Below are 12,442 nucleotides of genomic sequence, written 5' to 3' on the forward strand. Positions count from 1 at the left end.
GCGGGGCGGAGCGAGAAGGAGCGGGGCCGGCCCCGGCGGGCGTGTTCCTCCGGCCGCGCCATCGCGGGGGCCCCGCGGGGCGGTACCGGGAAGCGCCGGGCTCCGACATGGCGGCTCGCGGCAGGTAGCGGGGGCGCGCGACCCGGCCCGTCCCGGCCCCGCCATGCACTTCTCCATCCCCGAGACCGAGACCCGCGCTGGCGACGGCGGCGCCGCCTACGTGGTGAGCGGGGCCGGCGCGGAGCTGTCCCGCGGGTGCGGGGCGGAACGGGGCGGAGACCCCCGGGCCGGTGGGGCCGGGTCTGGGTCCGACGTTACGGGGTGGTCGCTGCCCGGTGGGGCTGTGCGGGCCAGTAGTCCCGAAGCCGGTCCGGGGTGGCCTTGCGCGGGCCGGGGCCGCCATCCCCAGCCGGTATCCCGCTCCCCGACCGCGCCGCCCCGGCTCCCTGGGGCCGGCAGAGATGGGGCCGAGCCCGCTGCGTTGCGGGGCGGGGGGAAGGACAGCGGGCGGCGGCCGCATCCCGTCCCGGGGCCCGGCTCATCCTGGCCCGGCAGCCCGTCCGTCCGTCCGTCCGTCCCGGCTTCCTGTTTTGCTCGGCGCGCCGTGAACGCCCTCCGGCTTGGCAGCTCCCCCGGAGCCGGTCCCCGGTCACCGGAGGGACACTGCGGCGGGCTGAGCCCCCTGGGCTGCGCGGCGGTGCGGCCGCAGGGGATGGGGCCAGGGCCGCTTCTTCTCGCTCGGGGTGCGGGTGGGCGGCTGCGGGCTCCTGCCCCCGCGGCTGTCAGTGTGGGGGGCTGTCGCCTGCCCCTTTTGCCGCGATGCCTCTCTCCCGGGTGCCGTCGGCAGCAGGCGGTGGTGTGTCGGGGACACAGGGCGGTTGTGAGCTGCAGGAAGGGCTGTGAAGCTGTCCTGTGATCCACGGCAGCTGTGGTTGTACAAGGCCCGCAGGAGCGCTCTGCACTTTGCCCTCAGGTGGTGGTCCCAGTGTCAGAGAGCTCCTTTGCAGCCTTGAGTCTGGGCAGGAGCTGGTGACCCCATAGAGATGGTGTGGGAAGCTACTGTGAGCTCCAGTGTGTGCAGGGCCAGCATGGCCTGGGCCAGTGGCTTTGCTGACCCCGGGCAGCCCCAGTTGTCAGGGGCAGGAGGATGCCTGGGGCTTCCATGGAGTGAAATGGCCATGGGAGGTACGTGCCTGGGTTGCAGTGGCTGGCTGGAGGCACATCTCCATCCCCTATGGTGCAGTCCTGCCCTCCCAAACACCGTTCTGGGGGTGGCAGGACCTGCTCTGGCACAGAGGGGAACAGCACTGTCCTCTTGGAGGATGCTGCCTGTGGTGGGGTGCCTGGGACCTCGGGCATGGAGTCATGTCCGTGGGACTGAGCTCTGTGCAGCTCTGTCTGCAGTGACAGAGGGTTTCTGTCCTCTCCCCCTGGCTGAGGGACGTGTCCTGCTGAGCTCTCTGCAGCAGCTCCTATACTTTCAAGCAACCCAAAGTGCTGGGGCATGTTCTGGTGGCCCCAGGGTGGGCAGGCAGCACACAAGGAAAGAAACCCTTGCCCTCTGGTGAGGGATGGCTGTGGCCATGCACCCTGGGAGGTGCTGGAGCGAGCCCAAACCTGCAGCCTTTGGCAGTGGGGATGTCCTGGTGATGCAGCTCTGCAGGTGGCCATCAGGCTCCCCTCCGCTGGCCTGAGTGCAGCCTGAGTGCTGGCCACTGAGTTACTCTGCTCCCTTCTCCATACGTGGTTGGGGCCTGCAGGATGGAGAGCTGCCGCCTCTCCTTGCTGCCGGGAGCGTGGAGGGGTGTTCTTGCCTGCTGACTCGGGGGACAGCCGTGCCCATGGGGCTGCAGCAGGGTTCTGTACTCTCCTTGTGGCTGGGCAGCTGCAGGATTACCCCTTCCTGGTGTCTGTTGGGCACATCTCTTGGATGTGCTTCTACTTCCTGAGTGGTTTTGACCATATCCCCAGGGCTGCATGTCTGCGCCAACGCTGACTTGTCTTCAGAAGAGCAGCACACAGAAACCTTTCAGTGCTGTAGTGTATTCTGTGCAAGTCCTGGGCGTTAGATCTGTCCTCGCTTGATAGCCCTTGGATGCTGACACAGCTCCTTCTGCTCCTGGCTGTGCACGGGGCCATGGCTGTGCCTACCTGAGGCTGCTTGTTCCATGTGTCCGCTTCCATTGGGGTGCTGCCCCAATGGGCTGGAGAGGGCCCTGGCCCCACACGGGAAGCACTGCTGAGCTGCGTGCTCTGGGGCAGGCTATGGACGGGGTAGTGAGCAGCATTATGCCAGCATCGATGCCTCTGGGCTGGGGTTGGTGCCTGCAAGGCAAATCCAGCTCCTGCAGTGGTGCCCAGCCTGGGAAATGGCATGTGAAGGGAAAACGTGGCTCCTGGCACTTCCCAGGATGGGGGCTGAGCTCTGCTGTCTGGAGGGGAAGGCTGGGGTGCCCCCTCTGCCCCTCGTGGTGCCTTCAGGAGCATCGCCTCCTCCTGGGCTGGGCCCTGCAGGGGCTTCATCCTGGGGTACCCTGTGGGTCTGGGGGGTGCTGGCGTCTGACTGTTGTCTCTCCCCACAGGCCTACAACATCCATGTGAATGGGGTGTTGCACTGCCGAGTGCGTTACAGCCAGCTCCTGGGGCTGCACGAGCAGGTAGGGAGCCATCCCCAGTGGTGGTGGGAGCTGCTGTCATCCAGCCCCTGTCCTGTGGGCAGCACCGTGCTGCCTGCTGTGCTTTTATCAGGCAGGGTGATGGGTCCCGCGGGCTGCTGTTGGGTGCTGCAGGAAGGCCCTGTGCGAGAGCCGCAGCATCGGGTGCTGTGCTGGCTGCAGGCAGGCATGCACTGCCCATGGGGCTGGGCAGGGATTGTTCTGTTCCTTGGCATTGGGTACAGGCCTTTGCTCCTGTCCTGTGATGTCCTGACTGGGTTCTTGAAAACTCCCCTTGCCAAGGCCCTGGAAATCAGCTGTGGAGCGGAGGTTAGACTAGCCACCATCTCCCTGGAGGCTCTCATGGCACTCTGCTCTCTTCCCAGTTAAGGAAAGAGTATGGTGCTAATGTGGTCCCAGCCTTTCCCCCAAAGAAGATCTTCACACTCACCCCAGCAGAGGTAGAGCAACGACGGGAACAGCTGGAGAAGTACATGCAGGCGGGTAAGCTGGGTCTGCACCATGCTGCAGCTCAGGTGCTTGGTCACTCAGGGCACTGGGGCACTACCTGCACTGCTCTGTCTGCCGTGGCACATCTTCATACTCACTCTGGCATTAGCTGGCCTTGTCCACTGGACATTGGTGGAGACCCCTGGTGCCTTCACCTGTGGGGTGTCCATGGCCACCCATGTGCATGCCCTAAACACAGCACGTGTTTAGTCTGAGTGCAGAGCAGACAGGTATTGCTGTGGGTCCCTGCCCCTTCCTGCATAACAACTGACTCCCTGCTCATCTTCCATCCCAGTGCGGCAGGACCCGACGCTTGGAGGGAGTGAGATCTTCAACAGCTTCCTGCGCAAAGCCCAGCAGGTGAGGGTGGAGCTGCTGGAGGTGGTGGGCTGCTGGGGCAGCCTGCATGGGGGTGAGTGCCGACCGCTGGGGCCCTCGGGCTGTGAGGATGGTCAGCGGTGGGGGGGCCACAGTGGCAATCCTGTTTCTCTCTCCAGGAGACGCAGCAGATACCCACAGAGGAGGTGGTGCTGGAAGTGCTACTTTCCAATGGCCAGAAGGTCAAGGTCACCATCCTTACTTCGGACCAGACAGAGGATGTCCTTGAGGTGCCAAAGTTCTTGTGCTGGGCAAGACCAGCTCCTCTTGCGGGGTTCTGTGGCTTCTCATACATGCAGGAGCTTCCTTAGACTGTCAGCCCCTGGCCCTCCCTGCTGAGTCCCTACCCCAGAGCAGCAGTCTTGGGGCTGAACAGCTGGAAAGGGTGTGCTGATGTGTGGGCCAAGACTAATGTCAGGAAGCCCCCGTTGTCTCATGGTGGATGTAATTCTCCCACTCCCTGTCCATTGTCCTCCCTGCCCTGGGCCCCCAGCACAGCAGAGGTGCTGCTTTCCTGCTGTTGGGAGGCCCCAGAACACACAGAGGCTTAATCCTGCCACGGGGTAAGGATGTAGAAGGGTTGCCTCTCTGCAGGAAGTGGTGACTTCCTGCTCTCACTCCCAGGCTGTGGCTTCCAAGCTGGATCTGCCAGATGACCTGGTTGGCTACTTCAGCCTCTTCCTAGTGAGAGAGACCAAGGATGGAGCTTTCTCCTGTGAGTAGAGCATGCTGGAGCCCCATGAGGGCTGCAGTGGGACATCTGCCCTGTACCTGCCCTGGGTGTGAGGATCCAGGGGGCTCCCCTGGGGTGCCTTGGCTGGCAGGGGTCTGGTGGGCTCCTGCTGACCCGAGCTGTGCTGAGTTGCTGTCTCCTTGCAGTCGTGCGGAAGCTGCAGGAGTTTGAGCTGCCGTACGTGTCGGTCACCAGCCTGCACAACCCCGAGTTCCGGATCATCCTGCGCAAGAGGTGCCTGCTGGAGCACTGGGGTCTTGCCTGGGCTCTGTGCTCTGCAGAGGGACCTTTCTCTTCCTGTCGTTGCCACCTGTGGGTGCTTTGGCCTGCGGGAATACACCTGGGCTTCCCCAGCCATGACATGGGGTGGCTGGACTGCCTTACTGGGCTTGTTTCCACTTACCCAGACACAGCCCTTCCTGCCTCTGGCAGCTGTTTAAGAAGGGGAATGGGACACAGAAACTGGTGGCTAATGGGGGAGCTGGCCAGAGAGCCAGCCCAGCACCTTGTCCCACCATGGGGGGTGTTTGTCTCCCCATTACTGTTAGAAGCTGCAGAATAGGTTGACCCATGTGGTTTCCTTCTAGCTACTGGGACTCCTCCTATGATGACGATGTAATGGAGCATCGTGTGGGGTTGAACTTGCTGTATGCACAGGTGAGGGTCAGTGTGGCCCAGCTGGGTGAGGAGGGACGGTGCATCTCTCATCTATGGCTGTGCAGGGTCTCGAGTGGCTCTGGGCTCAGCTGCTCACCAGCTTCTGCTCCTTGGTAGACGGTGTCAGACATTGAGCATGGATGGATCCTTGTCAACAAAGAACAGCACCGACAGCTGAAGTCCCTGCAGGAAAAAGTCTCCAAGAAGGAGGTAGGGGAGGGCACACTGCTGTGACTGGAGCAGTCCCAGCACCAGACTGGCACCGCTCCCCTGTGAACTTGTGGTGCTGCGTTTGCAGCCTGGTGCTGGCTCAGGAGGTGTGTTGGGAAGGTGGCAGCCTGTGCTGAGCTTCCCTGGCTCTTCCCTGCAGTTCATCCGCCTGGCCCAGACCCTCAAGTACTACGGCTATCTCAAGTTCGAGCCCTGCATCACTGACTTCCCGGAGAAGGGATGCCATGTAGTGGTCAGTGCTGGCAACAACGAGCTCAACTTCCAGGTGCGGCTGCCCAACGAGCAGATCAAGGAAGGCAGCTTCAAGGTCACACGCATGCGGTGCTGGCGGGTCACGTCCTCAGTGAGTCCTACATGTCTGTGAGACCCTGGGGAGCAGGGAGAGCTCTGAGCTCTCCCCAGAAAAGGTGCTAGCTGTGTTGCCTGCTTCCACCCAGCTGCCCTGGGAAGGGTCTGAGCTGTGCTTTGGGGGTTGAAGGGGTCATGGGTGTGAGGGCTTTGAGGGGATTGATGGTGGTGGAATATCAGTGGGAGCCAGGCAGGGTGTGCAGTGCCCGGCTGGAGCGTGCCTGCTGTCATCAGAGGGGCCTGGGAAGCTGTCTCCTTTCCCTCTGGAGGCTCCCAGCCTCAGAATGTGCCCTTGCAGGTGCCGATGAGCAATGGTCCCTCAGGCAGCAGCCCGGCAAAGTCCGAGGTAAAGCTGGAGCTGGCTTTTGAGTACCTAATGAGCAAGGACCGGCTGCAGTGGGTCACCATCACCAGTCCACAGGTAGGGCTGCCTGTGTGCTAGGCTGGCTGTGCACAAGCATGGAGGTGAGGGAAAAAGCTGGTCTGGATTTGGTGTGCCATGTTGAGAAGGCCGTGGGGGTGCATGAAGCCTTGTGACGCGTCTCTCTTGCAGGCCATTATGCTGAGCATCTGCCTGCAGTCCATGGTGGATGAGTTGATGGTGAAGAAGTCTGGAGGCAGCATCAGGAAGGTGAGGGTTGGGGCTGAGTGTTGTCTCTGGGGTGTCATCCCTTTCCACCCCTCTGACTCCCCAGGGTCCAGGCTGGGCCCTGCTTGTTCTCCTCAGCACGGGGCAATATGAAGGATCCCCAGGGGCTGTCTTAACCTCTAGAGCTGCCCATGGGGACCCTTTGGCTGAGCTGAGCTCCTTCCCTGCAGATGTTTCGCCGGCGCGTGAATGGAGCCCTGCGGCGCTCGGACAGCCAGCAAGCTGTGAAATCCCCCCCACTGCTGGTGAGTAGGACCCTGCAGCCCTGGTAGGGGAGTCAGGTGTGACCATGGGCTTTGCTATGTGTTGGGTACCAGAGCCCATTACCCCCTGAGGTGCTACTATCCCCTTGGCAGGGCTGGGGCAAGCACAGAGGACAGCAAGGCTGCAGTGCCCCACTCTTGCAGCCGTGGGAAGGGAAAGAGGGCCTGGACTCATCTCCAGGAGCCAGATTCCCTGGGGAGGGGAGGGCAGCCTGGCCTCGTTTCAGGAGCAGGGGGAGATGTAGATTTGGGAAGGGTGGGTGGCATGTCCCACCACCTCAGCGCTTCCTGACCCTGCTGTCCCTACAGGACTCACCTGATGCCTCCAGAGAGCCAATGGCCAAACTCTCGGTGAGTTGTGTGCACGCGCACCGGTGCCATCACCCTTGGACTGAGGGGGGATCCTCCCTGACATCTCCCCTCTCCACAGAGCAAGCTTACCTCTGTCAGCCTGCGAGGGATCAGCCACTCCAGCTCTGCTAATGATGTGGGCGCTAATGACTTCCATGGCAATTATGCCTTTGAGGGCATTGGCGATGAAGATCTGTAGTGTCCCCCTTTGTAGGACAGCACCCGCCGAGGGTCTTCGCTGAGGAATGTATGACCTGCAGACAGGTTGCAATCAACGTGCCTCTCACCTGCTACATCCACCTTTCCCTGCTCCCCTGGGCTGGGGAGCTCACCCCCTGCCCACCGCTGCCTTTGGGATGGGGGCAGCTGAACTCCTCCTGCTGCTGGCTCCAGCTGGGAGAGGGCCTGTTCCCAGGGTGGCACCAGCTCAGCCTGAGCAGCGTGCCCAAGCCGAGCCCTGGAGCAGCATCACGGAGCCTGGCCCAGGGCTGGGGGGCAGAGCTGCCCCTTCCCTAGAGCTGCCCTGCGAGGCTGGGCACAGCCTGGTGGCACCAAGCGGCCCTTGTGAGACTCCGTATATGCCAAATTAGCATTTAGGTTTCTGCTCAGAGACAGGCTGCAGTAAACTGTCTCCAGAGGGCTCTGCGCAGAGCCCCCTCTCTAACCCGCTCATAGACTCCAGCATAATCTAGGCTTGTAACCACGTATCTTCTGCTGCTCAGACCGACCAGAGCATTAATGGACAGTAACTGATGTTTACACACTGCAACGATGATTAAAATGGATCCTGATTGGTACCGGGCTGTCTGTTAGGGGGTGGCTGCTCTCCCTCTCCTCCCTGCACACCCTGCAAGCCCATGCTGTCCTCACCTGAAGCAGAACAAGGTCCCCTGGGAGAATAGCAGATAACAAAACTGACTGTTTAATGCTTTTATACACAATATAAATTACACTGACCAGCATGGCAACAGCCATGGAACCAGTCCTCCCTCTATTCCCCAAGGTCCGGCAGAAGATGACTCCAAAAGGCAGGAACAGGCAGGTATCACCCCCAGGGGCATGGCACTACCACCTCTGGGGCAGGAACCTGAGCTGCTGTTTGTGACTTTGCCAAGGAAGGGTAGGGCTGCTGAAGGTCCCAGTGCACCCATGGGCACCACATAAGGCAGCCCTGAGCCCCCGTGGAGTCTGTTGCCCATCCCTCCCCCAGGGAGGGCAGGGGCTGAGGCACCCTGGGCCTGATGCAGGGCTGGACACCCGTGCAGCTGGGCTCAGTGCTGTCTCAGGGCAGGGCCGTGCCCACAGCTGGAGGGGCCAGGAGGGCTTTGGCATTGCGTGGGTTTACCCAGCTCTCAGCTGTGTGGCCGTGGATCTTCTGGTGGCGCTTGTAGTTGTCCCAATGGCCAGTGGTGTAAGAGCAGTTCCGGCACTGGAAGGGCTTCTCGCCTGTGTGCCGCAGCATGTGCCGCTTCAGGTTCATGCTCTGGTTGCAGCTGTAGCTGCAGAGGCTGCACTGAAAGGGCTTGTCACCCGAGTGGATGCGCCCGTGACGCTTGAGGTTGGCCAGGTTGCCACAGGCGTAGTCGCAGAGCTGGCACTTGTAGGGCTTCTCGCCCGTGTGCACTCGCTGGTGGCGCTTCAGGTTGTCGAGGTGGGCAGAGGCGTAGGGGCAGAGCGGGCAGGCGAACGGCTTCTCCCCACTGTGCGTCTTCATGTGCCGCGCCAAGTGGTTGGGGTAGTGGGTGACGAAGGGGCAGAAGTTGCAGGAAAAGCCTTTGTCCCCAGTGCCCTTGCGGGGGCTGGCGCCCGGCTCGGTGCCCAGCACTGCCAGGCTGCAGCGCCCACAGACCTGCTCAGCCCGCCCTTCATCCTGCGCAAACCCATCGTCCAGCACCAGCCCACACATGCGGCACGTGAAGGGGTAAAGCAGCTCCGGCAACGCAGCCGCCTCCTCACCCCGCAGCCGAGTGCAGCCAGGCAGGAAGGGGCCACTGCCGCTGCCCACGTGCAGGCTCAGCTCCGGCAGCATTGGCTCTGTGGGATGAACACAAAGAGGGCTGTGAACAGGGAGGCACAGTGCTGGTCAGGCTCAGCTCCATGAGAAGCCCCAGCTGCGGCTGGTGGCATGAGGACTGGCACAGGACGCACACCTTCCCTCTCCCTCCATCCCCAGGGCTGTGCCATAGATGTCCCCCAGCAGCTCCTCCCTTCCCCTCCACCTTTACCTGGGTCCTTGTCCTGCTGGTGCGGCACTTCACCTTCGGGCAGGCGGTGGCTGAGCATGTGCCTCTTCAGGTTGCGGCTCTGGTTGCAGCGATAGTCGCAGGCAGCACACTGGAAGGGCTTGTCCTGGCTGTGGACCCGTTCATGGCGTTTGAGGTTGCCCAGGCTGCTGCAGGCAAAGCTGCAGCATGTGCAGTGGTACGGCTTCTCCCCGGTGTGTGTGCGCAAGTGTCGGGTCAGGTTCACCAGCTGGGCAGAGGCGTAGGCACACTGCGTGCACGCGAATGGCTTCTCCCCGTTGTGTGTTTTCATGTGGCGCTTGAGGTGGCTGGAGTAGTGGGAGGCGAAGGGGCAGAGCTGGCAGGAGTAGACGATGCGCTGGCTGCGGGCCCCCTCCGTGCCTGCACACTGCAGGCAGCTCTGCCCGAGGCTGGCAGCCAGCTGCAGCCCGCACTGGCGGCAGGGCAGCGCTGCGGGGCCGGGCTCCCCACCCTCCTCGGGGTCGCTCTCCACGCTCAGCTGCTGGTACCCAGAGGAGCAGTCGTCGTCGCTCAGTGTATACACTGGCATGGCGATCTTCCCCACCAGGGTGTCTGCTGAGAAGATGATGGGATGGGATGGTGTCAGCATGGCTGGCTCAGGCACAACCTCTCGCTTGTGCAACTGGTCCCAGCAAGGCCCATCTCAAGAAGGGGACTGCAGCCAGGAGGGGCAAGGCAGCTGCATCCACCCAAGCAGCACCCAGCAGGAGCCCACCGCATTGTGCACAGCAGGGTCAGGAGTCTCACGGCCATGACCTGCTCTGACACCCTGCTACAGGGCCTGTCCTCACCACATTGGGAAACCCTATCACCTCCACCCTATGGCTTGCTCCAGGAATGGCAGGCAGTGTGGAGCACAAGGGTGGGTTGAGCACCCACCAGCACTGCTGGGACTGGCTGGTAGGAAGCAGTAACAGTGGGAAGGTGTTCAGTGCAGCCTGAGTCAGGCAGGAGAGCTGGCTGCCCATAAAGTTTGCTCTGGGCTTGCTCTCACCGTGCTGCTGCCCTAGCCCAGGGATGGCAGCCATGCTATGCTGCTCCCATGGCCAACCCTATGGGGCTCCAGCACCAGCCCCCTTCCATCATGCAGGAAAACAGACCTTCCTGGGCCTCAGCCAGAGCTGCTGCCTCATGGCAGTGGGAGGAAGTCTGCACCAGGCTCTTAGAGAGCACTTCTGCTTCCTGGCTGGGCACAGACCTATCCTCCTGCAGCCCCAGGAAGGGATGACAAGCTGAGCCCAGTGCCCTGCAGCCGTCTCCAGGCTGGTGCTCGGGGCCAGAGGGGCAGCAACATGCAGCCAAAACCTTGCCACGGTCAGCCTCAAGCGGTGTCCAGCTGTCCCCATGCAGTGCCTGACCTGGAGCTCTGGGGCCTGTGAGACCCAGCAGATGCGCACCACCCCAGGAAGCAGCCTGGGCTGTCCTCTTCACTGATGCCCACCCAGGTGGGTCCAGCTCCCAGAGTCCCAGCCAGGTGCAGGGGTGAGGCTGTTCCCATGCTGCAGGACAAGGCCGCCCAACCTGCTCCCAGTGCCTTTTCACAAGCACTTCCTGAAGTGCAGATGCCAGAATGGGACACCCCACACTGGGCTGGCTATCGCTGGATGAACTCTCGACCCCACCTCAAGCCTCTGCCTTCTCAGGTCAGGCCCACAGTCCTGCACTGCCATAGCACCCCTGGAGCACATGGACATTGCCATAGCATCCCTGGAGCACGGCACATGGCTGTGTCAGTGCTTTCCCTGGGGCAAGGACGTGGCCAGTGATGGCTCTCCTGACCTCCTCAGTGGGCCCTGAGACGCCCAGTCCTGCTCCCCAGCTGGGACTGGCAGTTGAGAGTGGGAAGAGAAGTATTTCTGACTTTTAGCCCTTGCAGCATCCAGCTCCCAGAGCTGCTGAGAGGGCTTTGTCCTGGCGCTGGGCTCTGTGCACAAGCTGTGGGGAAGTGCAGCCCTTGGAGCAGAACTACATCTGCCAGGCAGCTGAGACCGTGCCTCGGCACGAGAGCGGGAGCTGCCGGCACAGCCCAGCATGGGTGCTGAGCATGCAGACCGCAACACAGCCCTGGTAGACAGCAAGGGGACAGAAGCAGAAGGGATGTGGTCTGTGCCACCCATCTCCTCTCACCACACCTTATTCACCACACACTGTTCAAGGCAATGAGTGACGCTCCTGCCAGTCTTTACATGGCATCTTAATGGAGCTAGATCAGTGTTTGCCCCTCTGGCTACCCCGCACTGCAGGCTGACCTGCTGCCCGGTGTGCTGCCACTGGGCTGGCACAAAGGGGCTGTGGGACCCCCGGGCCAAGTGAGAAGCAGGGAGCAGGAGCTGGCAGACAGCGGCAGCCCCAGCTCCCCATACAACGTTAAGGGGCAACGGTGGGGCAGACTCCAGCTCCAGGGTGGGCAACAAAGCCATGCCCTGGTGGCTTCGGGACCCAGGGGCTTCCGGGCAGACCGGTGCGGGCCGCTCGAGGGATGAGGCCCCAGACCAACCGTGGAGCACAAAGCGCCTGGGGGTCCTCAACGTGAAGAAGCGCCGGGGGATCAGTGCTGGGGATCGGGACCACCAGCGCGGGACCCCACCCCGGGAGGTGATCCGGGACGGGGAACACGCCCGGGGACAGAGAAGCCACAGGGGGAACTGCTCCCGAGAAGAGGGGAGGCTGCCTGATGGGGCCGAGCACGGGGCCGGTGCCAGCAATGACCGGGCAGGGTCCCTACCCGGGAACACTCCCGGAGCCGGGGCCGTCCCCGCGGGGCGCCGCTGCCGGGCCCGGCCGGCGGCACGCACCTGGCGGTCCCTTCTCGAAGGCCAGGCCGCGACCCATCAGCAAGTCACCAGGCAGCACCAGCGCCGCTCCCGCAGTCTCCTCGGGGCCGTCCTCGGCGTCCGATGCAACACACCGAGCGCCGCGGGTCACCGCCGGGCCGCCGCCCCCCGGCCCCGCCGCGCACTCACCCTTCACCGGCTGCGGGTGGCTCTGCTTCCGCCGGGGCATCGTGGTCGGACCTGGCCCCGGCCCGGCCCCACCGCCCGCCCGCCAGCGGCCCGCCAGCCGCCCCCGCCAGCCCGGGGCGGCCGCCGCCGCCCCGCCTCGACAGGGCACTTCCGCTTCCGCCCAGACGCGGGGCGGGGCCGCCGGCGGAAGCGGGAACGGCGCCCCGGAAGCGGACCGGGGAGCCGGAAGAGTGCGCGGGACTCGCTTCCCTCCCGGGCCCGCTCCGGCATGCGGCGGGCGGGGGAGGGGGCCGAGCCACGAGAGAGGCGGGCGGTGGCCGGGCAGGAGCAGGGTCCCGGGACGTAGGCGGCGGTGGTCAAAGGGGGCGTGGCCAACGGGCGCCCCGCCCCTTCCTGGGCGGGCGGTGCTGCCGGTGCTGCGTTCCCGCGTTCCCGCGGAGC

The 12,442-nt window shown here is 63.4% G+C and overlaps 2 protein-coding genes across 4 annotated transcripts; one reads left to right on the forward strand and one right to left on the reverse strand.

Annotated features, from left to right (window-relative positions):
• Window positions 1-23: 23 nt before the first annotated feature.
• On the forward strand, window positions 24-7,571 carry SNX17 (sorting nexin 17). The gene is made up of 15 exons (XM_061350275.1): window positions 24-223; window positions 2,583-2,657; window positions 3,041-3,158; window positions 3,460-3,524; window positions 3,662-3,772; window positions 4,167-4,257; window positions 4,422-4,509; window positions 4,863-4,932; window positions 5,050-5,142; window positions 5,303-5,506; window positions 5,810-5,932; window positions 6,065-6,142; window positions 6,331-6,405; window positions 6,733-6,774; window positions 6,854-7,571. The coding sequence occupies exons 1-15, from the start codon at window positions 164-166 to the stop codon at window positions 6,971-6,973; spliced, it is 1,413 nt and encodes a 470-aa protein (XP_061206259.1). The 5' UTR covers window positions 24-163; the 3' UTR covers window positions 6,974-7,571.
• Window positions 7,572-7,680: 109 nt separating this feature from the next.
• On the reverse strand, window positions 7,681-12,149 carry ZNF513 (zinc finger protein 513). 3 transcript variants are annotated; one of them, XM_061350273.1, is made up of 3 exons: window positions 12,002-12,149; window positions 9,000-9,593; window positions 7,681-8,808 (listed from the first exon to the last, which is right to left on the reverse strand). In XM_061350273.1, the coding sequence occupies exons 1-3, from the start codon at window positions 12,039-12,041 to the stop codon at window positions 8,057-8,059; spliced, it is 1,386 nt and encodes a 461-aa protein (XP_061206257.1). In that variant the 5' UTR covers window positions 12,042-12,149; the 3' UTR covers window positions 7,681-8,056. The 3 variants fall into 3 exon arrangements, with proteins under 3 accessions (XP_061206257.1, XP_061206258.1, XP_061206256.1); XM_061350274.1 differs by having other exon boundaries at window positions 9,000-9,590; window positions 12,002-12,142; XM_061350272.1 differs by having other exon boundaries at window positions 11,834-12,056.
• Window positions 12,150-12,442: the final 293 nt, after the last annotated feature.

This window comes from Neopsephotus bourkii, unplaced genomic scaffold (assembly GCF_033783945.1).
Source record: "Neopsephotus bourkii isolate Nb327-2 ecotype Australia unplaced genomic scaffold, CSIRO-AGI_Nbou_v1 NB_481, whole genome shotgun sequence".
Classification (NCBI taxonomy): Eukaryota; Metazoa; Chordata; class Aves; order Psittaciformes; family Psittacidae; genus Neopsephotus; species Neopsephotus bourkii.

Coding starts and splice junctions, on each gene's coding strand:
- SNX17 (XM_061350275.1), top strand. CDS start 164: ATGCACTTCTCCATCCCCGAGACCGAGACCCGCGCTGGCGACGGCGGC. Junction 4,258..4,421: donor CAAGGATGGAGCTTTCTCCT/GTGAGTAGAGCA, acceptor GTCTCCTTGCAG/TCGTGCGGAAGCTGCAGGAG. Junction 4,510..4,862: donor CGGATCATCCTGCGCAAGAG/GTGCCTGCTGGA, acceptor GTTTCCTTCTAG/CTACTGGGACTCCTCCTATG.
- ZNF513 (XM_061350272.1), bottom strand. CDS start 12,041: ATGCCCCGGCGGAAGCAGAGCCACCCGCAGCCGGTGAAGGGTGAGTGC. Junction 9,594..11,833: donor CTTCGAGAAGGGACCGCCAG/GTGCGTGCCGCC, acceptor TCATCTTCTCAG/CAGACACCCTGGTGGGGAAG. Junction 8,809..8,999: donor CCAGCAGGACAAGGACCCAG/GTAAAGGTGGAG, acceptor TTCATCCCACAG/AGCCAATGCTGCCGGAGCTG.